At 37.5% G+C, this 27,244-nt stretch overlaps 1 protein-coding gene across 1 annotated transcript in view; it reads left to right on the forward strand.

Moving 5' to 3' along the window:
• LOC103020035 (phospholipid-transporting ATPase FetA-like) overlaps window positions 1-27,244 on the forward strand; it is a 113,949-nt gene that overhangs the window by 23,743 nt on the left and 62,962 nt on the right. The window contains exon 3 of the mRNA XM_057549434.1: window positions 19,535-19,612. Coding sequence (XP_057405417.1) covers window positions 19,535-19,612 — 78 coding nt within the window. The remainder of the gene's footprint in view (window positions 1-19,534; window positions 19,613-27,244) is intronic.

Consider the following 27,244-nt stretch of genomic DNA (forward strand, 5'->3'; position numbering starts at 1 on the left):
TAAAAACGAGAATGTACTAATGTATTATTTGTGGAAAAGAACTTTTTTAAAGAGAAGAAAATAACTTGAAATATCTCATGGCCCCTTACTTCTGCATAAAGACAGGGTAATCTAATTCTCACTGTGTGTAGAGCCTCAGTCCCTAGGCTTTTTGGAAGGTATGCAAAGGGAAAGAAAATATGATTTCCATCCTTCAAGATTATAGACTAACAAAGAGTTAAGATTCCCAATGAGTGGAATGGCAATAGGGCAAAACTACATAAACATCATGAGGAAATAAATTATTTTTTTCAGATAAAAAAATGTATTTTCTAATCAGCAGTATTTCTATTTTAACCATTTTAGATGGAACACTTTCTAACCTTAGCAGCTTAAAATAACAAGCGTTTATTACCTCACAGTTTCTGAGAGTTAGGAATCCAGAAGCAACTGAGCTGAGTGGTTCTGGCTCACAGTCTCTCATGATGTTTTAGGCAGGGGTTGTAGTCATGTGAAGGCTAGAGCTGGAAGACCCCCTTCCAACATGGCTCACTCAGCTGGCTGTTAGCAGGTGGCCTCAGTTCCTCACCACATGGGCCTTTCCATAGGCTGCTTGAACATCTTCGTGACATGGAAGCTCCCTTCTCCCAGAGCCAGTAATAAAAGAGAGAGAACAAGGAGGAAGCAGCAGTGCTTTGTATGACCTAGTCTCAAAGTCACTTGCCACCATATTCTCTTTGTTAGAAGAGTCACTGAGTCTAGCCCATGCTGAAGCTCCACTTCTTGAAGAGAAGAGTACCAAAGAATTTGTGGACGTATTTTAAAACCAAAGTACTGGTGATATTTGAATTCTTGCATTTTATTTTGTGTAATTTTCTTTCTTTTTACTTCTTGCTCTTGTTATGTCTGCCTGTATTATCCCTTGAATTCTTCTAATTCATTGTGTCTGGTCTTCTTTCGAGCTATAAACCAGTCAATCTCCTTATTACAATTGTATGTAAAATATGTAAAAAATAGATTCTAAGGGCCTAAGAAACTCTTCTGTAAGTGAAATACTTAACTTTAGTGCATAGATTTCACGTTGCTACCTTGGCTGTTCATTGGTTACTTGTTGCTTACTGCTGGCTCTCTGCCAAATATGAACTTTATGGGTGAGGGGTTGTTATAATACAGAGTGACTGCACATTAGGGAACACAGAATAGAAGAGGGCTTCATCTCTCTTTATATCTTATTTCTCAAAGCTTTTCTCCCACATTTTTCCTGTTACTCCTGGTTATCCCCTAGTCGTTGGTATACATTTTGATATTAATCATAATATGGTGGTTAAAAGCACAGGCTCTGAAATCAGACTACCTGTGTTCCATACTGCCTTTGCCACTTATTAGCTGAGTGATGTTGGGCAAGTTACTTAGCCTTTCTGTGCCTTAGTTTCATCATCTGTAATATGGAAATAATAATACAATGGTATACAAATCGTAAGGTTATTTTAAGGGTTAAATGAAAAAAGATATGTAAGTGCTGACAACACAATGAGCTGTGAATTAATGTTACCTCTTTGATTATTAAGTTTAATAATAGAGTTCTCCTGTTGCCTACATAAGTAAAATGCCTAAGCTTTTAGTTCACAGACACTTGTCATTAGTTTTGGCTGCCCAGTGGCCAACATGCCTTTAATATGTTTGCTTTCATTCTCAATTAAGTCCTTAAGGAGTTTCAAATTCAAGCACTTTTGGCATGAGGTAAACCCAACATAATTAGGAAACTAAATCTGCTACTAAAAAAGTCACAGATCCAAAGCTACTTATGTATAATATTTCATTTCCCATACCACTGTCTTCTCTCTGAGCATGACTACTTGAGGGTTTGCCACGCTGTTACTATGAGACCGACCAAGTACTAAAGATAGAAGTACTAGTACAGGCCTTGTAAGCAGGTATTTAGGAAAGTCAATACCAGTATCATGACATTGTATAACTCCAGGGACACAGTTCCCATTGTGGTCTGTGAATGGTGACCACTAAAAATACGCAGTGTACAACCTGGGTGGCCACATGTGGTGGCTCAGGCAAGATAGCCCAGGAGATTAGACCTTCGTTTTCTTGAACAAATGGGAGACACCGTACAGAGCAAAAAGAATCCCTGTGGTTAAAAGTGGAGAAATGTTCAGCCAAAGGATGGGAATGGGGCTTCTGACTGCAGGGGTTAGAATCAAAAGGCATGATTCCCAGGTCTGTTTTTTTCCACTTACTATTTCTCAGATCCTTAGTTTTCTCAACTGTAAATGGGTAATTATCTTTCCCTATATCTCAAGCTTAATGAGATGATTTTTATAAACCATGAAACCTAAACAAATGCAAATGATGAGATTCTCTGTTATTTCTTGTTATAGTTTTTGTGCTAAGGAAAAACAAAGTCTTCAAAAGGTTTGTGATCTGTGGTTTATTCATGGTTCACAGATTTAAAGGAGTTTTTTAAAAAGCACTGATTAATCTAGTTCTGATGATCAGATGCAAAGAGCATTTCTTAATGTTCTGTATAAAGAATGAGGAGGGTTGTGAGAGTATGAAATGAAGAGAGATGGAACAGGTGGGGGAGAAAAGTATAACAGTTAAGAGGTTTTTACTCCCTTAGTTACTGCTGTAGTGAATTAGATCTTTTCCTACTAAAATAAAAGATCCAGCAGGTTTAAAGCAATAAAATGAAGTTTAATGAATTGTATAATTATAAAATTCTGAAATCCATGGGTTGGTTAAGACCAAATATATCTTTTAAGAAGAATTTTTTTTTCAATTTCTTGGTCATCCCTTTGAGAGAGCCAACTACTAAGAAAACTGCTTGATCTCCAAAAGATCCAAACAAGGAAACCTTTTTTTAAAAATTTATTTTATTGAAGTATATTTGATTTATAATGTTGTGTTTGTTTCTGGTATACAGCAAAGTGATTCAGTTATACATATATTTAATAGTTTGCATCTGTTGATCCCAAACTCCCAACCCATCCCTCCCCACACCCCCTCGCCATTGGAAACTACAAGTCTGTTCTCTATGTCTGTGAGTCTGTTTCTGTTTTGTAGATATATTCATTTGTGTCTCATTTTAGAGTCCACATGTAAGTGATATCATGTGGTATTTGTCTTTCTCTGTCTGACTTCACTTAGTATGATAATCTCTAGGTCCATCCATGTTGCCGCAAATGGCATTATTTCATTCTTTTTATGGCTGAGTAATATTCCATTATATATATATACCACATCTTCTTTATCCATTCATCTGTCGATGGACATTTAGGTTGCTTCCATGTCTTGGCTATTGTAAATAGTGCTGCTATGAACATAGGGGTGCATGTATCTTTTTGAATTATAGTTTTGTCCGGATATATGCCCAGGAGTGGGATTGCTGGATCATACGGCAACTCTATTTTTAGTTTTTTGAGGAACCTCCATACGGTTTTCCATAGTGACTGCACCAATTTACTTTCCCACCAGGTTCCCTTTTCTCCACACCCTCTCCAGCATTTGTTATTTGTAGACTTTTTGAGGATAGTTATTCTGACTGGTGTGAGGTGATACCGCATTGCAGTTTTGATTTGCATTTCTCTAATAATTAGCAATGTTGAGCATCTTTTCATGTGCCTCTTGGCCATCTGTATGTCTTCTTTGGAGAAATGTCTATTTAGGTCTTCTGCCCATTTTTTGATTGGGTTGTTTGTTTGTTATTGAGTTGTATGAGCCTTTCAAACAAGGAAATCTTGAGTAACAATAAAATTGTGGGACCACAGAGGTCTATGCACAATTATTAAGCTTTGACACCTTATTTACTTTTCTGCTTATCTTTTCCCTTTGTATCTATCATTTTAAAAAATGTATCAAATTATATCCATAAAGTTTTTCATAACTAGATACAATTATTCATAAGTAATAAATTTTTAATTAATATGACATATCTTTGATTAAAAAGGTTATGTGATTATCAAGGGAAAAAATGATTTGAATCTGTTTTTTACCAAGACTTTCACTGCTACTGTAAGACAAATGCCACTTTCCCCATTAAGCTTTTCTTGACTTCTCTACTTACAATAACTCCTCCCTCAGAACCATTTTGGCATTTTGTTTACTATCCCCTCCCCCATTTTTATCATTTTTGCATTATATCTGTTTGTATCATTAGATCTAATTATCTTCCCCATTCACACTCTTAGTCATTTATGTATTTCACTATAACATGTACATGATTGGTTCTTTTTTTGTCCCCAGCTTTATTGAGATATAATTGACGTTTAACACTGTATAAGTTTAAGGTGTACAGTGTGATTATTTGATATACACATGTAAATTGCATATAAATTTGATTTGTTTGAATTATGAAATTTTATGTATTCAGCCTATGGTTAATTGCCTTTAAGAGCCTTCTCTTTGTAAACTACATTTTGTTTGGATCCTACCCATGTCCCTCTCTGTTCCATTGTCTTTTTCATCTTTCACCTGAAGTTTGTAGGAAGTAAATGGTGACTGAGAGGTCAGTTGTTCCTCCACCTTCATCTCTAAGATCTTGGAAATAAGGGAAATTAGATTTACGACTGAGAATTAAATGGTAACATCAACACAAATCAAGGCAAAGCTATCCAAAAATCACCCATAAAAGTCCGGCTGGACAGATTAAGAGTTGACTAAATATATTTGTCTAAAGAATATTCATAGAAGTGCTATTAGTTAACAAAGACAGCATAGAAACAGGAGAGTGAGAAGCATACTTTGGTTGTGCCTATGGAAGTACTGTCCAAGGGAGAGATTGTAGCCCACAACCTTGAACATTCCTCTCTCTGCATTGTGGCCTGATGTTATTAAATGTTTAAAACACACAATTTAATTTCCCTACCTCTAATTCCATGTTGATCAAGCAACCTTCTGATTATGATTGGTTTCTCATATATGTGTTTTTCCAAGGAGAAAATGTCTGAATGTGCCAAAGTAAATATTATAGTCACTGTGGCAGTTAACCTATTTCATTGCAAATAATCATCTGCCATTCTGGTTTTATATTAGTCTCTAAAACCTTATTAATGTTAATGTGAATTATGGATTCAGTCTCAATGAGCAGCCAAAACCAAGTTCCTGAGTCTAGAAACTGAAGTCCAGATCCTGGACTTTAGTAAATTCACCAAGATAAATTCCACTTTGTTGATTTTTACCTCATATATAAAAACTGTCAAACGTAATGCCTTCTCCCCATCCCCATTACAAATGCCTTAACTCATCTATTCATTATTTTTCCTCTGGATTACAAATAGTAGCGTCTTATCTCATTTCCTGGCCATCAGTCAAGCTAGACTCCATTCTGATGCTGTATCTTACTGAATCACAAGTCTGATCATGTTAACTCACCTTTTAAAGTATTCAGTGGCATTCTGCAGTGTACTTCACTCCATGCCATTTCATAGGTTGTTCCTCACCCCTGCCTGGAAAACTCTGTCTAGCATGTTCACTAAGCTAACTTATATTTATGCTTGAAAACTCAGCTCAGGATGTGCTCCAAGAAACATTACCAGATCGGTACAATCTGTTTTAGATGTTCCGCTTTTGCACATCCACAACACACTGTCCTTACCTCTGTCATACTACCCACCATACTATATAGCAATTTTTTCTTGTATGTCTCCCCTACTATCACTTCAAGGCAGTAATAGGGATAGTGTCTGATCCTTTTCTGCATTCCCTAGCCCTAGTGTAATACTTGACACATTTGCTAAAAGAATTAGTGAACCTCTCTATAACCTTATTCACTTCATTTAAACTTCAACAAGTTTCTGCCGTCTCCTTTCATTTCCCCTAATCTGTATTTTCTTTCTGATCTTTGACCATTCATCCCTAGCCACTTTTGTTCCCACTTTGAACTTGTCATGCTCTTCCTCTGCTTCTTCAGAGCCTTATGGCCAACCAACCATCATGTGTGTGTATGTACGTGCGTGCATCCATTCATGAATGAGATTGTCAGGTGTCACTGAATTTGTGAATATCATTGTAGTGTGTAATTCATCCCATAGAATAAAATATAATTGAATAAAAATAAATTAATATAAAATAAAATATAACTGAAAAGGTAAGTAACCTCTGGGTCTTAAATGAAAATTACTACATAAATGATAGCTAATAGACACACACAAAAAGATCAGCCTCTTTGAGGTGCAAATTCTAGGCAGTCAGCTAGGCTCACCCACTATCTTACTGAGTACTGCACACTAACTTCACAGAGCACCCAATTCAGATTTATGCTTCCATAAAATCACTCTACAGTATGAGCTTTCAAGGTTGCTCATGAAAGCTGACTTTACACAACTATTAAACCTAGAATACCAGGTTTACAAAACTACATTTATATGCTAGGCTTGATGATGTATTAAAGCAAATATAAATTGGGGTTTTTTGCCCTCAGAAAGTATACAAGTGTTTCCTTTTATTCAAAAAACTCATGAAATTATACCTTCTCTAGGAAACCCTGATTGGAAAAGGTAGTGAATGAGTGCTTTCTTTACAGATACATTTTAAAATTATTTATTCAAGTTCAAAAAAGTTCCATTGGTTGTGATTACATTGAATTTGTGGCTTAATCTGGTGGAAAGTTTATTTTTGCAATGTTGAGTCTCCCTATTCAAGAACATGATATTTCTCTATTAATTCAGGTCTTCTTCTGTGGCCATCTGTAAAACTTTGTGGCTTTTTGTATAGATCTATACATTTATTGTTAAGCATATTTCTAGATGTTTTAAATCTTGTTGCTATTTAAATGGCACTTTTTCCATTTTTTTTTCCAATTGCTTTTTTAAGTATCTAGAAAGGCTGTTTAGTTGTAAATTTATTTGGTAACTAGGCACCTTACTGAAATCTTGTTATTTCTAATAACAAGAATGATTCCAAGACTGGAAGGGGCAGTAGAAATTATCTTGTCCAACCTTCTCATGTATAGATGAGAAGACTGAGACTCAGAGTAGTCTTAACAGGGTTGAATTAAAATCTTAGATCTCCTGAGCCTCTAATCATTGTGTTTTACAAAATACCATATTGTTGTGAAGAGGTGAGAGAGTGAGACTGAGACGACAAACTGCCAAGGTCGGGCCTCTCAAATCTATATCCTGATGTAGTCATCACCAATCCAGGGTTTACAAATTTGGTTCAATTTACAGCTTGTCCTAGGAGTGACCAGGTCCCAGGGGATCAGTTCACTCTTTCCTTTCTGGAAAGAACAATTTATCAACAAAACAGCTAATTTAGAAGTTTTACCATGGGAAATCTTGTAATGTTCAGGGCATTGCCTTCTAGCGGTCACCTCTACCCAGGAAACCAAATTCGAGATCCCAGAATTACAACAAAGAGAACTGGATGTAGCTGTGTGGTATTTACATTAAGATATGGTATTCTGATAGTGTGATAGTCTGTTCTGTTCTAATGATATTTCTTTCCAAGTAACTCTGATAGGCATTATAATCAGAGAAACTTTTCCCCAGGCAGTGGTTGAAATAGTGATAAATGTTTCAGTCTTTTCTGTTCTAAAAACGGTCACTTCTTCACTCTCATGACCAGCATGTTGGTTTTAATAAGTAGAGCTTCTCTTAGATTAGTTCTATTTTAACTTCATGCCTCCCTTTCTAGAGAGGCACCTAAGCCCCATGCTGAGATTTATTTAGGCTGTACTTTAATCTTATCAGCACATTTTTAAATCATCTCTTAAGCAGATTACTTCAGAGAATATTTCCATAGATGGTTAAACATTCATGAAGGTTGAATTCTTGTTAACTTTCTTTCAAGGGCATGGGTGAGCATGTTTAAAATCTGATTCGCAAATTCTACTATATATGTCTTTCTGGATCCTGTAGCTTCCTTATCAAGCACCACACAGCTTCCTGAGATCAACGGTACAACTGACCACTAAACATACCCCAGAAGAAGTCCATCAGAAGTTACTGAAATTCAGGGTTGTCAGGATTCTCTGTTAATTAGAGCTGCTGAGGAAACCTGTAAGAATAAACAATTGTGCCCACCTGCTCAATCTGTTGTTAGAACTGCAATGAGCAGAACTGTTACTCTTGCTTTAGACAACATTTGTCTGGGTAGGCCCAACCAGTTCGGCTAGAACATGATTTGGATTTGTTGGACTGGAATTGAAATATGTAGAGTAGGGTTATTGTAAATCTCTGAGAGAGAAAATAGAGAATTGAAATCCCTAAAAGGTTGAATAAGATTGGAGTGGAGTGCATTTAAGAATCAGGGCAAGGGGCTTCCCTGGTGGCGCAGTGGATAAGAGTCTGCCTGCCAAAGCAGGGGACACGGGTTCAATCCCTGGTCTGGATTGATCCCACATGCCGCGGAACAACTAAGCCCTGTGCGCCACAACTACTGAGCCTGCGCTCTAGAGCCCACGAGCCACAACTACTAAAGCCCACGTGCCTAGAGCCCTTGCTCCACAGCAAGAGAAGCCACCGCAATGAGAAGCCCGCGCACCGCAATGAAGAGTAGCCCCCACTCGCCGCAACTAGAGAAAGCCTGCGTGCAGCAAGGAAGACCCAACACAGCCAAAAATAAATAAATAAAATTAAAAAAAAAAAAAAAAAGAATCAGGGCAAGACAGGGAGATCAGCTCAGTGCTTTGTCTCCACCTAGAGAGGTGGGATACAGAGGGTGGGAAGGAGGCGCAAGAGGGAGGAGATATGGGGATATATGTATATGTATAGCTGATTCACTTTGTTATAAAGCAGAAACTAACACACCACTGTAAAGCAATTATACTCCAATAAAGATGTTAAAAAAAAAAAAAAAAGAATCAGGGCAAGCAGCAAAGCTAAGATGTCCGAGATCTGTGCTGAAAAACAAGTAAGGTGCTCGTAATTGTTTTATTGGTTGCTGCTCAGGTAGTAGGTGGATCAGCCAGATTTCAGGGCTCAGGACCCTGGGGCACAGCACCCAGTACATTTGACCACATTACCACATGATGGAAGGTGATGATGAGTGAAGGGTAATATATAAGGTAGCACACTCAAGGGCTGGATGCTTGTTCATGTCAGTGCTCACCAACTGGGAAAAGATGAAGGTAGAATTTAGGCAGGCCCTACTGTTGGTGCTTGCTTGCCTTCAGGGCTTATAGAAGTCAGGAGAAATTTAATGAATAAAGGAATTCATAAATAGAGCTGTCTGAAAATGTAGAGGCTGTCTTGAGAGACAGTGATTTCTTCTTCACTGGAAGTATTTAAGCAAGGTGGCCAGGGTTGCTGAACACAGGGAATGACTGCTCTGGGTGGGAGGATGGACCAGATATCTCCCAGTGTTTTTCCAATTGTGAAATTCTGTAATTTTCAGAATCAGAGTGACCCTGAGAGGCCATGCAAGATCCAGGATGGCTCCCAGCCCAGACATTCCTGGTGGGAGTGGAAGGCAATGTGATTCTTTTCACTTGGGTTTAGTTTAATTTAGTTGAGTCTGATCCCTCTGTGACTCTCCTTAGACCCAATAAAACCCCATATGATGTGAGAAAACCACTTGACAACTGTAGTTGGCACTGTGATCCAGGGATGTTCCCAGTTTAGTCTCAAAGCCAGGGTTTCCTGGGGACAGATGGGGACTGGTAACCTCATACTGGAGTGACTTAAATTCCCACAGTTTGTTGACCTGGTAGCATTAGAAATGTTCTGCCTTCTGCTGTGAAGTAGAGTAATGGAGCATAGACCAGCAGCAGAGAAGTGACATGTGGGGCCCGAAAATCCCTCACGGTTTAGATTAGGTGTTATGTTAATCACAGACGCTCCCCACTTTTTGGCTGCCATATTTGTATCTAACGAAGTAGGGCAGCTAAGGGGAATGTGTCTTTGGATTGGTTTTAACTGCGAGATGTACAGATCCTGGAACTGACTTTAAACATCACCAGATAAAGTGTTTGTATTCTTTATGGCAATTGTCTTGATGAAGTTATCAGCAGGAGACATCTTGTAACATGTATTTTTTCAGAAAGGTTTTCCATGGTCTGATATTCTTAATGAACTCACCTGTTGTTGGTCTTTATTCATTTTTAAGTTAAAAAAAATTTTTTTTAGCTGATCTCCTACTTAGAAGCCAGGCCCTGTGCTAGGGCTTTACAGGATACAGAAATTAATCAGCCATTTTCACACTTACCAATCTGATAGAGGAGATGAAATTCAAAAAGATAATTATATACAATGGAGAAAAGACAGCCTCTTCAATAAGTGTTGCTGGGAAAACTGGACAGCTACATGTAAAAGAATGAAATTAGAACACTCCCTAACACCATACACAAAAATAAACTCAAAATGGATTAAAGACCTAAATGTAAGGCCAGACACTATAAAACTCTTAGAGGAAAACAGAGGCAGAACACTCTATGACATAAATCACAGCAAGATTCTTTTTGACCCACCTCCTAGAGAAATGGAAATAAAAATAAAAATAAACAAATGGAACCTAATGAAACTTAAAAGCTTTTGCACAGCAAAGGAAACCATAAACAAGACGAAAAGACAACCCTCAGAATGGGAGAAAATATTTGCAAATGAAGCAACTGACAAAGGATTAACCTCCAAAACTTACAAGCAGCTCATGCAACTCAGTATCAAAAAAACAAACAACCCAATCCAAAAATGGGTGAAGACCTAAATAGACATTTCTCCAAAGCAGATATACAGATGGCCAACAAACACATGAAAGGATGCTCAACATCACTAATCATTAGAGAAATGCAAATCAAAACTACAATGAGGTATCACCTCACACCAGGCAGAATGGCCATCATCAAAAAATCTACAAACAATAAATGCTGGACATAAAAAAAATAAAATAAAATAAATAAATAAATAAAATAAATGCTGGAGAGGGTGTGGAGAACAGGGAACCCTCTTGCACTGTTGGTGGGAATGTCAATTGATACAGCCACTATGGAGAACAGTATGGAGGTTCCTTAAAAAACTAAAAAATAGAACTACCATACCACCCAGCAATCCCACTACTGGGCATATACCCCGAGAAAACCATAATTCAAAAAGAGTCATGTACCACAATGTTCATTGTAGCTCTATTTACAATAGCCAGGACATGGAAGCAACCTAAGTGTCCATCGACAGATGAATGGATAAAGAAGATGTGGCACATGTATACAATGGAATATTACTCAGCCATAAAAAGAAACGAAATTGAGTTATTTGTAGTGAGGTGGATGGACCTAGAGTCTGTCATACAGAGTGAAGTAAGTCAGAAAGAGAAAAACAAATACCGTATGCTAACACATATATATGGAATCTAAAAAATATTTTAAATTAAAAAATTTAAAAATGGTTATGAAGAACCCAGGGGCAGGACAGGAATAAAGACGCAGACATAGAGAATGGACTTGAGGACACGGGGAGGGGGAAGCATAAGCTGGGACGAAGTGAGAGAGTGGCATGGACTTATAAATACTACCAAATGTAAAATAGATAGCTAGTTGAAAGCAGCCACGTAGCACGGGGAGATCAGCTCAGTGCTTTGTGACCACCTAGACGGGTGGGATAGGGAAGGGGGGAGGGAGACTCAAGAGGGAAGAGATATGGGGGTATATGTATATGTATAGCTGATTCACTTTGTTATAAAGCAGAAACTAACACACCACTGTAAAGCAGTTATACTCCAATAAAGATGTTAAAAAAAAAGATGATTATAACACAAGAAAAACTATTAGTTTTAGGAAAATAATATCAACCAAATGGTATGGGAGTTGGGTTGGAGGAAAGATTATTTCTGGATTGGGGGAGCAGAGAAACTTCATTGAGAAGTTCATGGGATTTGAGCAGGCCTTTGTAAAATAACCTTTGAAAGATTTTGACTGATACAGAGCAGGGCATTACCCTTGGAAGGAACAGTGTGAGCAATGGCATAGATGCAGGAAAGCATGGGCCATATAGAGGGAAAAGTACATAGGCCAGTTTGAATAAAGGTAAATAGTGGAAGAGAAAGATGAGAGAACAGTTCAAATTAGAGCATCTTGAATGTGTGGCTGATAATATAACTGAACTTCATTCAGTAACCCATGGGAAGCCATTGAAGGTTTTTGAGCTGCTAAGAAGTCATGATCAGTGTTCTGCTCTAGGGCAGCAGTGGATAGTTTATAAAAGTTGGAAGCAAATAACAGGATATTGAATCCAGGAGGAAGGTATAAAGAATCTGATGATATTAGTGGGATTAGAAAGGAGGTAGTAGCTTCAAGAGACCCTCAAATGTAATATATAGAACCTGAGAGGTGATCAGAGAAGGAATAGATGGTAACTCTTAAATTTTATGAACAAGTTACAGAATAATAAGGCAGAGGATCAGATATGCTTAAAATCAGGGAAGGTAAGAAATGTCATTTTGGAACATGTTTATCTTGAGATGAGAGTGAGCACCTAAGAGGAAATGTCCAACAGTTTTAAGTTTGGGACTAGAGATAGTTTTAGGAGCCAGGGCTAGAGCTGCAATGAGAGGATATATCATAACTCAGGGAAAGCACACACAGAAAACAGGGATAAGAACAATGCCTTGGGGGAAGAGCACCTATTATGTGCAAGGCATTGTAAAAAAAAAAAAAGCTTGATATACTTTATTTTATATAATCCTTGCAACCAAGGTGAAGTGATTATCTTCATGTGAGAGATAAGGAGAAGTTCAGAGTGATTATCTCATTAGACCAAGGTCATACATTTGACAGTGTTGGTTGGCTCCAGGGTTTAGAGTTAGGTCAGCGGAAATTTACTACATCACACTGCAGAGCTGTCAAAGAGGCAGGAGGAGGAAAACCAGGAGAATTAATTGTCATGAAAACAGGGGAGGAGAAGACTAAGTGTCTTAATGAACTATGGGGTGACTGTGGGAATAGAAAAGATGGAGGTGAGGAGGTGAAATATCTTCAGTGGTTCCCAGAAGTTCCAGCTTTTGTTGAGAATTTGTGCCAAGACCACATAGATGCCAATCTTAGGTACATTGAGAGAGGCTGTTTAAGGACTTTGAACTGCACCTGGCCTGGCTGGAGGTTGAGTTACATCTACAAATGTACATTTTAACTTGCTCAAATAAACACTTACCCCAGAAGCACCAGCTGATCTTCCAACTTTGTTTTTAGCAGGAGAAACTAATTTTCAATTTAGAATATAGGAAAATCCCAGATAAAATCAGAGTTATTCAAGTTGAAGGAGAGGGAGTACCCTTTTCCTCCTGTTGCTCCCCTCTACCCTTAATCCACTTCAGAAGAGTGTTCTGAAACCTCCTTGCTGTACATAATAGTATTTGAAAAAACCCTGCTTTGCATTAAATTTGGGGGGGGGTGACAAAGGGAAGTGACAGGTATTGCCCTTTATTATAGATGAGAAAAGCTAGAGAACTGAAGGAAAGAGTCATTTGCTTTAGATACAAATAATTTAGGAATCCAGCTGAGAACAGAACAGGAGTTTTCAAACTCCCCAACAGTCAGCACTCTTTCTATTATCTCAATCTCGTCCCCAGTTTTAAAACAAATAAAATTTGTTTAAAAAAGAACATAGTACTTGATTTCTAAGATTCCATTCAACAGATATTTGTTAACTACATATACGTGCAAAACAGTTAAGACCCGCTTAATAAACACTGACTCATTTTTATAGACTAAAAGAAAGGGAAAATAAACTATCCCAAAGCATCAGTATTATACTACCTAATAAGGAGCTTTCTCTGTGAGACTGCAAAATTACAAGCGCCAGAAGGAGATTGTGTGGACTCCAATATTTGTTCAGACCCAATTTAAAGCTCTAGGCAGAAAATAGGGGTTTTGTAGCACACAGTAGCTTTACACAGCCTGCCTTATAGGCTGAGCAGGTAACTCCTGGGGAAGACCATGAGTTTGAAAATGAAAACAGTGGCTAAGAAACTATAGTGTTTTGCAGGTTTTTTTCTACTCCATTTTGTGTTTGAAGTTTGTTTTATATTCATCTTCAGCTATTTGCTTTAAACCACTTGAAACCAAATCCAAGTTAATTGAAAGGTTATGAGGGGTCCATGAACCACCTTTGGAAGAAGCAGTTTGCAAACAAGGGTTTTGAAACTCTCTTCATTTTCCCTATCTAGAGGAAACAGAATTTCAAAATCTACAAAAAAAGAATTTGGCAAGTTCCCAGAAGCCGGGAATCAGACGTAGGAAGCTGAAGGAGATCTAGTCATCTAAATGGCTTCATAGACTAGTAGATGTTTCAACGTCTTCCTACCCCTCCCAGAGTTTTAAAGTTACTAAGTTTAGAAGATCTGTGTTTTCCAGTCAGAAAGAATTTATGGTTGAAATAAGGAGGGGATAAGGCAGGAACTGTAACTGAGAAGACAGGTGTAGTGTGGAGTACTGGCAGTTCTCAGGCTGTGCCGTTTAAAAGCATTTCAGGGTAAGGCTTGCTTTTTATTTTATTTTTATTTATTTATTTGTTTAGTATATGTGCTTCTGTTGCATTTTTTTTTTAAAAAGAAAAAATTAAAAAGAAAACTTTTGTTACCTTTGCTGAGATTCATGGGGCGGGAATTGGGATGGGGGAACATTGATTTCTGGAGTAACTCTGGGAATTTGTGCATTGGATATAATAGCTAACGCAGAGAAACCTTAATGGAGTAGACTGGAAGCTTCCATGATTTTACACAACTGTTTTGGGGAAAACGTAGTTCTTATTTTAGTCAGGGGATGATGGGCACATCTGCTTCTATGTGAGAGTCCTTTCCTCAGATTCCCAAAAGCATTCAAGTCAACCAGGGGTGTGTTCCTTTGCTGGTAAAGAACTCTACTCTCTGGAAGACCGATTTGTTCATTGAAAGCCAATAATGACTTGCGTGCATGCAGTCTATGATATTCTAGTACTAAGAGTCATTGGCTATTCTTGTATCACAAATATGCCATTGCTAGACTGCATTGTGTTTTAGTTTATGTAGTTTTCAGACTGAGCTAAATATATAAAGACTTTCTCTAATACTTTATACTTAGTAAATTTGCCAGTTTTTTGTATATAAGAAGTGTGGGGAGGGTACAGGATGCTGGCAGCACAGAATCACAGCTGTGGCTTGGGAGAACTTGAGGATGGTTTGCAATGTGATACCAATCGGAACTCTATAGGCTGAAATATCAGTAGACCAGTATTCCACCCTCAACCCCAAGTTTTAGTAAGGTCATTCTTGTTTCTGTGTTATGTGACTCAGTTCAAGGTCTAGGCAGCTTGGAGATTATCAGCTCAAGGTGGGACCTCTTATTTCTACCTTTAGATTCTCATGTCTAAGAGCTTTAGTTTCTGTAACCATGTCTTATAGGGGCTGGTGTTATTTCTTGACTTCTCCTTGATGACTCATTTATGGCTCTAGTGTTTTTCAATCTTCTTTTTAAAATGTTATGATCCTCCCCCCAAATTTTTAGTAATTACAGAGGGAAAAATAGTAAGTTTACAGTGCAGAGTTCTGGCAGACACCATCTTAGCCAAGCGTTCTAGGTTCACATCACTAGGAGTACATATGACAGCATGTATCCCCTGATATGATGCAATGAGAAGGGCATATCAAACTCAAGTTGAGGCACCTTCTACAAAACAACTGGCCAATACCCTTCAAAACTCTCAAGATTATGAAAAACAAGGAAAGAATGAGGAACAGTCACATATTGAAGGAGACGTACAACTAAATGTAATGTGGGATCCTGGATTAGATGCTGGAACAACAACAACAAAAAAGGACATTAGTGGAAAGAATTGGTAAAAAATATATATTTTCTGTACGTTAGTTAATAGTATTATACCAAGGTTAATTTCTTAGTTTGTTAATTGTTTAATCATTATGTAAGATATTAACATAAGAAGGTGGGTGGAGAGTGTATGGAAATTCTCTATACTATTTTTGTGACTCTTCTGTAAGTTTAAAATTATCTCAAAATAAAAAAAATATTTTCATGTAGTAATCTGAATTGGGCCAACTCTTTTAGTAAGTGTTAATTAAAAATTACTCTCAGGACTTCCCTGGTGGCGCAGTGGTTGAGAATCCGCCTGCCAATGCAGGAGACATGGGTTTGAGCCCTGGCCTGGGAGGATCCTACATGCCGCGGAGCGACTGGGCCTGTGTGCCACGACTGCTGAGCCTGTGCTCTGGAGCCCGTGAGCCACAACTACTGAGCCTGCGTGCTGCAACTGCTGAGGCCCGTGCGCCTAGAGCCCGTGCTCTGCAAGCCCCCGCTTGCCGCAACTAGAGGAGGCCCGCGCACAGCAACAAAGACCCAACGCAGCCAATAAATTAATAAATAAATAAATTTATTAAAAAAAAAAATTACTCTCTGAGGACTTCCCTGGTGGTGCAGTGGTTAAGAATCTGCCTGCCAATGCAGGGGACATGGGTTCAATCTCTGGTCCGGGAGATTCACACATGCCGCGGAGCAACTAAGCCTATGTGTCACAACTACTGAAGCCCGCATGCCTAGAGCCCGTGCTCTGCAACAAGAGAAGCCACCACAATGAGAAGCCCGCGCACCGCAACGAAGAGTAGTCCCCGCTAAATGAAAGTAGAGAAAGCCCACGCACAGCAACGAAGACCCAACACAGCTGAAAAAAATAAAATAAAATTATTAAAAAAAATAAAAATAAAAATTACTCTCCAGAGTAATTATTCTTCCTCATAGGAAGAGTATTTCCTATCTGGTATGTTCACTTTAATTTTTTAGTCCTTTTGTTATTATCATATATTGAAGAGATATAAAGTTTATCACAAATGTGTAAGTTGTAAAGAGTAACACCATGAGCACAAATGTAGCTTGAAGCACTCCGTATGCTTCTTCCATCCCATCCCCTTCCCTCTGCCTAACCTCTATCCTGAATTTGGTATTCTTCATTCCGTTGTTTCTCTTTATAGGTTTACCCTGAAAGTATTTATCCCTGATGATATAGTTTTACATGATCTTTAACTTTACATAAGTGGAATAATATTTTATGTATTCTTTTGCAATTTGTTTTTTCCCTAAGTATTATATTCCTGAGATTTAACAATGTTAATATGTGTAACTTAGCTCACTCATTTTCACTACTATGTAGCTTTCCATTTTATGAACAAACCACAAGTTACTTCTCTATTCTATCATTAATAGCCATTTGGTTGGTTTCCCAGTTTTGCTGTTATGAGCAGTGCTATTGCACACATCTTCGTATGTGACATACTATGACAGTTTCCCTAGGGTATATAAGTAAGATGGACTAGCTGGGTTATAGGGTAAATGCTCCAGCAACTTTATTAGATACGGCCAAATGGTTTTCCAGAGTGGTTTGTCCAATTTTTAATACCACCAACAGTATGTAAGTGTTCCAGTGGTTCCACTTTCTCTCTAACACAATATTATTAGACTTAAATTTTTTTTTACTAATCTGGTGGGTGTGTATATTAAAATTTTAAAACATTGCCATTTGTTGATTGACTACTTTGTGTCAAGTACTGTGGCAGACGTTTTCATACATTATTTAATTTAATCCTCTCACAGCTCTTCTTAGCTCCCTAATGGAAACTAATGTTGTACTTAGTTTGTAATACATAATTACCTCTAAACCTCTCTCTGGCAAATTTATTCCTATCAGATCTTTCTCCATCTTGTATCTGCTAAATTTATTTTCTGTTTCTTAAAAAAAAAATTATTCTCACTTTAGAAGAAATTTAAGGCATGAAGTGGTTAATAACTTGCCCCAAGTCACATTGTCGTTAATTAGTAGCAAACTTTGAAATGAAACCCAGTTCTCTAGCTCCTAATCCTTTTTTTTTCCCTCCATCTCTTCCCTTTTCCCTCCCACATCGCATTTCTTCTTCCCTTCCCTCACATTCTCCTACTCCTCCCCTGAGTTTAACAGCTGAAATGTATTTTCCAGTTGGCGGCTATGTAATGTGATGTGCGTGTAGAGAGCATCACAAGCTTGGGTGAGTGCCTGGTTCCAGCTAAATAGTCATTACTCAGGTCCCTGGCTGGCCATTAAGTGTCACAACCATTTCAAATTCCAAGCTGTGCTGCTTGTGTGCATTTGGCCAGGCTACCCTCTCAAAGCTGTCGATGGCCCTGCAGGGGTTGGAGAGAATCCAGAACTTCAGGACCTCCCATCCTTGGCTCTCCTTTCTCAGCAGTAGGAACCCCAAGCCTACTGTGGGGGTCCCTGAGAATTCTCAGGCAACTGAGGGTAGGACTGGGTGCCTAGAGAGTGGTGCTATTAGAACTGCTCACGTTCGTTAGGAACACACAGATTCTGTTGACAGAAGAAACAGACCTTAGGTTGGGGTACAAAACTTGCAGCACAAGTGAATTTTTTCTGCCTACACAATATTTAATTTTACTTTTTAAAAAATGTGGATGCTTTTATAGGAAGCATGCATTCACCAATTGGTCACAATACCCAGCACTTCATTTCTTGTTGTTTTACACCTAACTGCTATTAACTCCCTGGCTCCTCAAGTTATTTGATGCAACTCTGCCTAAATTATTGAAATATGAATTGTATCCTTAATGAGGTCACTTGGGACTCACTGAGGGCAGAACTGGAAGATGCATTCTCATTCCAAAGTGATCACAGTTGCCCAGGTAATTTTTTTTTCTGACAGCCAAACATCTCTTGGCTGTAAACACTCTTTTACTTAGACTTAACACTTCCCCCAAAATTATGGATTTTTGTCCCATCTAATCTTGTTTGGGATAATTAAGATGAAAATACATGTAATATTTTCTAGTCTTGGCTTACGCACACTTAGTGACTTAGGAGACCTGAAAGAAATTAATTAATTAAAATAAACATACTTTATTGGCCTTTTCTGAATTGGGTTAAGGATGGAGAGATAGAAGGGTTTTCTGTGTAGCATACTTATGGAGTTTGATAAAGGATAATTTTCAAAAGGTTAAAAAACATGACTCTCATGTAAATATAAAATGCACAGGTGTCACAGATTTTATTTAACTCATTAATTAATGAGGGAACCAGTAAGATGTTAAGGCCAGTTCAAATAAAAATTTAGGAGCTGTGTGTATATAGGCAATTTCATTTAAAAAAAAGTTAAGGTTTCTCAATTATATACAAAACTATTTAAAGTCCTAAAGTACATTAATCAAAACCTTTGGAGTTATCTTTTCCACCAGAGAGAAAATATTTATATCTATATTAGATGAAAATCTACAAGTTAACTGCTGCCCTATGTGGTTATAGAATAGTCCAACAGAAAACTAATCAAAGGTGTAAGCCCAGAACTTCACTAAAAGATCACCCAATGATTTATTTTTCCTGTTTCCAAGTTTCAGCTAATTTTTCTGACAGATTATAGTTATCAGCTTAGATTTGGTTGCCAGGAAGTAGAATCTGTTTCCCAAGTTTTGAAAATATAACTTTATGATAAGGATGTATGAAATGAATTCTAAAATTTAGCATATGTATTTTAGAGGTAGATTTATTTTGGATTTCAGAGATCAAGTTCCAAGTTTCTTAAACATTCATTTAAGTAAAATGGTATCGGCAATGAGAAATTCTCATTCTAAATTTTTTTATTTCCTTTACAGAAATCCCAGGGAATTTTAACTGGAACTACTCTGCAATGTCTGTATTTGAAAAGGAAAGTGAGAACAAACAAAATGGAGGTAGGTGAACTCTAAGTCTGTATGTCATTATTGTTGCCTCTAAAAAGTGCACACGTGCACGTACATGTGTGTGCACTTGCACGTATGACAGATAAATAGACTGGCCAACCTACCAAACTACCATTTTAGCAAACTGACCAGGAAAGGAAATATACTTTGCAGAAGTAAATACTTCGTACTTAAATTACAAGCTCCCTTGTTCTGTCATTTGAGAATTCTAATTTGAGTAGTTATAATTGCTCATCTTTTGTTTTTTTATCTGTACTCTTATTTTATTTTGTACTTTTATTTGGAAGTTCATCAGGAAAGCATGTGTTCCTTTTCCTCTCCCCATCCTTCACAACTGCCTCCTGCTGAAAAAGAAGTGGTTAATGTGAAAAGCAGTTGCTGAGGCTAATTAAGTCATCTTTTGCAGACTTTTTGCAGACAGAGCAAGTGGATCTGGCTATGGTGTTAGAGAGGATTTCTGTACCACTTCTGTGCTTTCCTGTGGTGATTCAAAGTACTAAAAGGAGCTGGGGTAATCACACCCAAGCCACCTTTAAGAATGAAGCTGCCTGACATGAAAAAAGAAATCTTTTTCTAACATAAAATTTCGAGAAAGCAAGCCAGACTGTAGTTCTATATTTAGGCTTCCTTTTAAGGAATGGAGAAGGTGCAGAGAATGAAATTAGGTCACTGATTTAAGGCCACACTATACCTTCTTTACCTTCTGTCATTATGCAGTTGTCTGATTCCTGGAAGGAGCCCATTCCAAGGGCACAGGCCCTGGTTCTAGGAAGAGGAAGTCAGGGAGCTCCCAACAGAACGAAAGAGCAAGAAGTCCTCTCCTACTCTCAGAACTGCTGAAAGAGAGAGGGTTGAGGAAAACAGGCTAACTGACCAATTTCTCCTGCATCTTCTTATGAACAGAGAATATGGAGGACAGTGTAAATCAGTGAAGCGAGAACACACCCTCACACCATACACAACAATAAACTCAAAATGGCTTAAAGACTTAAATATAAGACATGACACCATAAAATTCCTAGAAGAGAACATATGCAAAACATTTCTCTGACATAAATCGTAACAGTGTTTTCTTAGGTCAGTCTCCCAAGGCAATAGAAATAAAAGCAAAAATAAACAAATGGTACCTAATCAAACTTATAAGCTTTTGCACAGCAAAGGAAGCCATAAACAAAATGAAAAGACAGCCTATGGACTGGGAGAAAATATTTGCAAACGATGTGACTGACAAGGGCTTAATTTCTAAAATATACAAACAGCTTATACAATTCAATAACAACAACAAAAAACCCCAAACAACCCAATCAAAAAGTGGACAGAAGATCTAAATAGACATTTCTCCAAAGAAGACATGCAGATGGCCAGTAGGCACATGAAAAAGATGCTCAGCATCGCTAATTATTAGAGAAATGCAAATCAAAACTACAGTGAGGTACCACCTCACACCGGTCAGAATGGCCATCATCAAAAAATATACAGATAACAAATGCTGGAGAGGGTGTGAAGAAAAGGGAACCCTCCAACACTGGTGGAAATGTAAATTGGTGCAGCCGCTGTGGAAAACCCGTATGGAGGTTCCTCAATTAAAAATAGAGCTACCATATGATCCAACAATCCCACTCCTGGGCATATATCCAGACAAATCTATAATTCAAAAAGATACATGGACCCCTATGTTCATAGCAGCACTATTTACAATAGCCAAGACATGGAAGCAACCTAAACATCCATTGACAGATGAATGGATAAAGAAGATATAGATATATATACACACACAATGGAGTATTACTCAGCCATAAAAAAAGAATGAAATAATACCATTTGCAGCAACACAGATGGACCTAGACATTATCATACTAAGTAAAGTAAGTCAGACAGAAAGACAAACATCATATGATATAGGTTATATGTGGAATCTAAAAAAATGATAGAAATGAACTTATTTACAAAACAGAACCAAGCATAAACAGAAAACAAATTTATGGTAACCAAAGTCAGAAGGAGGGGGAGGGATAAATTAGGAGTTTGGGATTAGCGATTAGCAGATACACACTACTATATATAAAATAGGTAAATGACAAAGTCCTACTGTATAGCACAGGGAACTATATTCAATATCTTGTAATAAACTATAGTGGAAAAGAATCCAAAAAAGAATATATATATATATATATATATATATATATATATATATATATATATATATATATATATCTGAATCATTTTGCTATACAACAGAAACTAACACAACATTGTAAATCAACTATACTTCAACAAATAAATAAATAACTTTTTAAGAAAAGAAAATATAGAGGACAAAATACTTTAGGGAGCAATAAGTTCAAGGTTAATGAAGAATGTGATAGTCAATAAAGACTGATTAATTTATTCAACAAATATTTATTGATCACCAAATGCCACTGTGCTACATGCTGGCAATACAATAGCAACAAAACTAGACAAAATCCCAGCCCTAATGGAGATTATGGTTTACTGAGGGACAGCCTTTAATTAAGTAATAAGACATTAAATAATAGCACAGAGAAATGTCAAATTATATCTACAGTAAGTGCTAGGAAGTAAAGGTCATATGGGAGGCACAGTGGTTAAGACCATGGATTCTGGAGCCGTACTGTCTAGGTTTGAATCCTAGCTCCACCACTTACTGTTATTTTGGGGAAAATCTCTTAATTTCTTTATGCTACAGCTTCTCATCCATAAAATGGGGCTAATAATAGTGCTACCTCATAAGGATGTTGTGAGGATTAAATGAGGTAATATCTGTAAAGCCCTTGGGACAGTATCTGGCACATGGTAAATACTAGGTAAACGTTTATGTAAAAAGTAATTTATAAGAGCTTGGTGCTCCCATTCAGGAAGATAGTTAAGAACTTGAATGTTTATAAATGTGGGTCATTTCAAAAAGTCAAAATTTTTACCAATGAAAAGTAATTGGAACCTGTTTTCTTGGTCTGAATTCCTTCAGATAGGCTAAGTCTACCTACTGCAGTAGAGTTATTGCTTGTGCTGTTTGGAGCAGTGAGCAGTTAATCCTGGTCCATCCTGTTGGCCTGAGTCAACAAAATAACAGTGGCAAACCCAGTATTTGGCAGGTAACTCTGCCCTTTTCTAGGCTATCAGCCTGTTCTGGTTGGAAAACACATAGTACATAGAGTGGATGTTGACTGGTTCCAGCATTTTGCTTACCTACTCTCTCCTTTCTATTTTTCACTACTTTCTTAGTTCAAGCTCTCACTGTTTCAAGCATTGATTATTGCAGCAATCTTTTAAGTGGTCTTTATTGTGCAATCTGTTCCTCTGTAAATACATCACATTAATCTTTCTGAAATTCCAGTTTTATCACATTTTTCCCTGCTCAGAATCTTTCTGGGATTCCTTGTCAGCTACTAGATAAAATTTAAGGTCATTAGCCTACATTAAAAGCCTGACTTTATAGTCTTGTTTCCTGCCTCCTTCAGACTCTTCCTACCTACTGTACTATCATACAACTTGTCTAGTCTCAGTGCTGAAAATTTCATTAAGTTCTTCTTTTCTGTCTAGATACGTGTTCCCTACATCTATCAATATATCGAATCTATATTCATCTTTTAGGTTTAGTGCAAGTCCTCTATGAAGCCTTCTCCAGCAACTCTAGCCACCAGTGCCCCCCACCCCGCTGGCATTATCTTTCCTTCTTGAATTCCTATAGTGCTTGATTTCTACAATTTTTAAAAATAATAGCCTTATTAAGATATAATTCACTTGTCATAAAATTCACCATTTTAAAGCACACAACTCAGTGATTTTCAGTATATTCACAGAATTGTGAACCATGACCATAATTCAATTTTAGAACATTTTCATCACCCCCAAAAGAAACCCCATACCCGTTAGGAATCACTCCCAATTCCCCCCACCTCCAGCCACTGGCAACCACTAATCTATTTTCTATCTGTATGGACTTCTCTATTCTACACATGACATATGCATAATATATACACATATATAGAGAATCAATATGTAGCCTTTTGTGACTGGCTTCTTTCACTTAATGTTTTCAAGGTTCATGCATATTGTAGCATATATTAGTACCTCATTCCTTTTTATGGCTGAATGTCATTTCATTGTATGGGCACACCACTATTTGTTTATCTGTTCATCAGTTGATAGACATTTACATTGTTTCCACTTTTTGGCTATTATAAACAATGCTGCTATAAACATTTATGTACAAGTTTTTGTGTGGACTTCAATTCTCTTGGGTTTCTACAATTCATTGTAAATCTTAATATCCTGCCTTGAACTTTTACTTTACTGTTTTGCATATATGTTGAGTTTATCTACTAAGTTATCTACCTAGCACAGTGCCTACAGAGTTCCCCCTGTCCTGGAGAGTTTACAAGCTTGTCCCATTTATTATACTTCTCCTTTCCCTCAGCTTTACCACCCATACACATATATTGATACAAATATCATCATTGTTATCATCACCACGACCACAACACAAGAGTAAAAATTATTAATAAGTATTGATAGGTAGTTAAATAATACTAGGTAGTAAATTCAAAAGGGTGAGATACACTTGTATGTATTGACATGGAAAGATCTACAATACATATTATGAAAAGAAAAAAGCAACTAGCAGAGCAATGCATATAGTAGCATCTCATTTGTTTAAAAAACACATATAGGTGTTTGTGTATATGTATATGTTTGTAAGTAAATGCTCTAAGGAAGGGACCCCCAAAGGATATACGCCAATCTGTTAACAGTGGTTTCCTTAGGAAAGGGAGAAGGCGTGGGAAAGGAAACTTTATATTTTTCTCTATATATTTTTGAGTTTGGATCTTTTACAGGTAAAATATGTTTGCTTTACTTTGGTGATTTGAAAAACAATTAAAGAAAAAAGTGTAATCACAAAGGGAAAAAAAACTAAGTTGGAGAAACTAGAAGGAAAGGACAGAAAAAGAAAAGAAGAAGAAATAGTAGGAAGGAAGAGGGCATAGATATTGCAGCATGTAGGGCAGAAAATTAATCAGAGCCTCAGTAGTAGAATCCTATGCAACACCACATCTAAATAAACACAAAAAAATAGACATCAGTGTTGCACAACTCTGTGAACATAACAAACACCACTGAATTGTACATTTTATTTTAAATAGATGAATTGTATAGAATGTACATTATATCTCAATAAAGTTATTTAAAATAAAACAGACATCTAAAATTTTTAGAGATAGTTTCTAGAATTCTGTTTGTTTCTAGAATTCTGTTTGTTTAGAAAATTTAAAGCAACAATTGAATTAATTTGTAGGAACTTTCCTTGACCTCAATAAAAGTCAGGGTTGCCAGATAAAATACATGATTCCCAGTTAAATTTGAATTTTAGTAAACAATGAATAATTTTTTAGTATAAGTATGCCCCATGTAATATTTGGGACATATCTTGTTTTTGTATTTTTATTTGCTAAATCTGGCAATGCTAAACAAAGGGAATTAAATTTTGAATCTTTTATAGTTAAATTGTTTCTTTGGCATCACCAGGGTTTGCTCTTAGATCCAGCTTTGTGTGAATGGCATTTTGTTTCTGATGGCCTTTATCATAACTTTCCCAACCTCTCATCTCCTGTCCCAAGGAAGGTTTTATGATTGAGAAGCACTGAAAGTGATGTCTAGTAGTTCAGTCAAACATGACAGATTTTACCTTTACCACATTGATGAGAAATCATTAGTTCTACATTTCAAATGAGGTCAGAATGGTAAAGCACCACTCTCAACTCCCATCTCCCAGTTAATGTTTCTGTCAGCTTCTCCCTTGGAGAGGAAAGAGGAAAAAAACCAAAAGTCTCCAAGAGGAGTAGGGGGAGGGGACTTTGGTTTTGAGTACATCCTGAATTGTGTCAGCCAAAACAATCTTGTATGACATCCTGTTAATAAATGAGGGTTTGCTTTTTTTCTTTTTTTTGCTTTTTACTGTGTTTCTTTTCTTTAGTGTCTTGTCCTTTGAGCAATTCTTGTCTTGTTCTGCGAAACTTGGACAGAAGAATTAGTGAAGCTACAGAGGATGATCAGAGGCATGGTAACAGGAGAGCTACAGTAGTTCAAGAACTAGACTTTTCATGACATTCAAGGTTTTAGAGAGCTTCCTCTCCAGGTTCTTTTTGACACTGCACTCTACCCACCCTCTTCAGTCATGCTGATTATCCTCCTGTTTGCCGACCTTAGAAAGATCAACAAAGAATTAGTCTTAGCTGGGGTTTCTCTTTCAGTCCAGCTGTTCTGTGATTATGTAGATACTCCCACAAGGAGGAGGAGGTGATTATTCTCCTTTGGAGGGGTTTGGACAGAAATCTGACCATGATTCAACAGAATGTGTTTCTAAGCATCTATTCACTTGTGTGCTTGTTCATTCAACAAATATGTGTTAAATCCAGGGCCTAATGCTGAGCTAACCAGTGGGATACAGAGATTTAAAGAAAAAAAAAAGGAAAAAAGACATGGTCTCTATCTTTAAGGAAGTCTTTGTTTAGTGGGAGAAGATGGTATTAGAAGTATTATAAATGAGCTGAATGTAAACCATGAGACATAGCAATGGGTAGACTGAACCAGAAACATGTAATGAAATGGTGATGAGAAAGCAAATTAGTTACTGCCTCTTCCACAGGACCGCAGACCCTGGACTTTCCCATGATGACTCTCAGCTATGTCATTTAGCTATTCTTCGTACCATTCTTTAGATAGTAATATCATCTGGTGACTGCACTCCAGATATCTTAGAGATGCAGTCTGGAGAGATGAAATATAAATGTTCTTGTGTACCCAAGACTGGAAGCCATATGGGTAGCGAAATCAACTGATAGCTATAATGTTCCCATTATGCTTTTTTTTTTTTTTTTTTTTTTTTAGAAATTCACGTTCTTTTATTTATTTATTTATTTATTTATTTATTTATGACTGTGTTGAGTCTTCGTTTCTGTGCGAGGGCTTTCTCTAGTTGCGGCAAGTGGGGACCACTCTTCATCGCGGTGCACGGGCCTCTCACCATCGCGGCCTCTCTTGTTGCGGAGCACAGGCTCCAGACGCGCAGGCTCAGTAATTGTGGCTCACGGGCCCAGTTGCTCCGTGGCATGTGGGATCTTCCCAGACCAGGGCTCGAACCCGTGTCCCCTGCATTGGCAGGCAGATTCTCAACCACTGCGCCACCAGGGAAGCCCACCCATTATGCTTTTTGACTACTAGGATAAATTGTGATCATTTGGAATCTAAGAAATTCCAAAATTCCTACTGTAAATTGACTCCAACTAATCTGACCAGAAATTCCAGAACTTGGTCAGTTATCCTTCCCCTGGCACTCTCTTCACTGATTTTTAGAGATGGGTAAGTTTCAGTCATATGCATTAAGTGACTTGGGTGAAATCACCTAGGCCTATTGATCTAGAATGACAGCAGGGGGTTATTGCTGAGTTTCTCTCACCAGCACCTGGGCTAACTTGATCTGGGAGTCTGGTGGTGTAAGGAGAGGGGGCCTTGACTAATCTACTAGTTAGAGACTTGCACTCCTAAAGGTCATCTCACTGCTCTTCTGTCTTTAGTTGGAAAATCCTATTTGTGATTGCTTTCCCA

This window comes from Balaenoptera acutorostrata, chromosome 6 (genome assembly GCF_949987535.1).
Source record: "Balaenoptera acutorostrata chromosome 6, mBalAcu1.1, whole genome shotgun sequence".
Lineage (NCBI taxonomy): Eukaryota > Metazoa > Chordata > Mammalia > Artiodactyla > Balaenopteridae > Balaenoptera > Balaenoptera acutorostrata.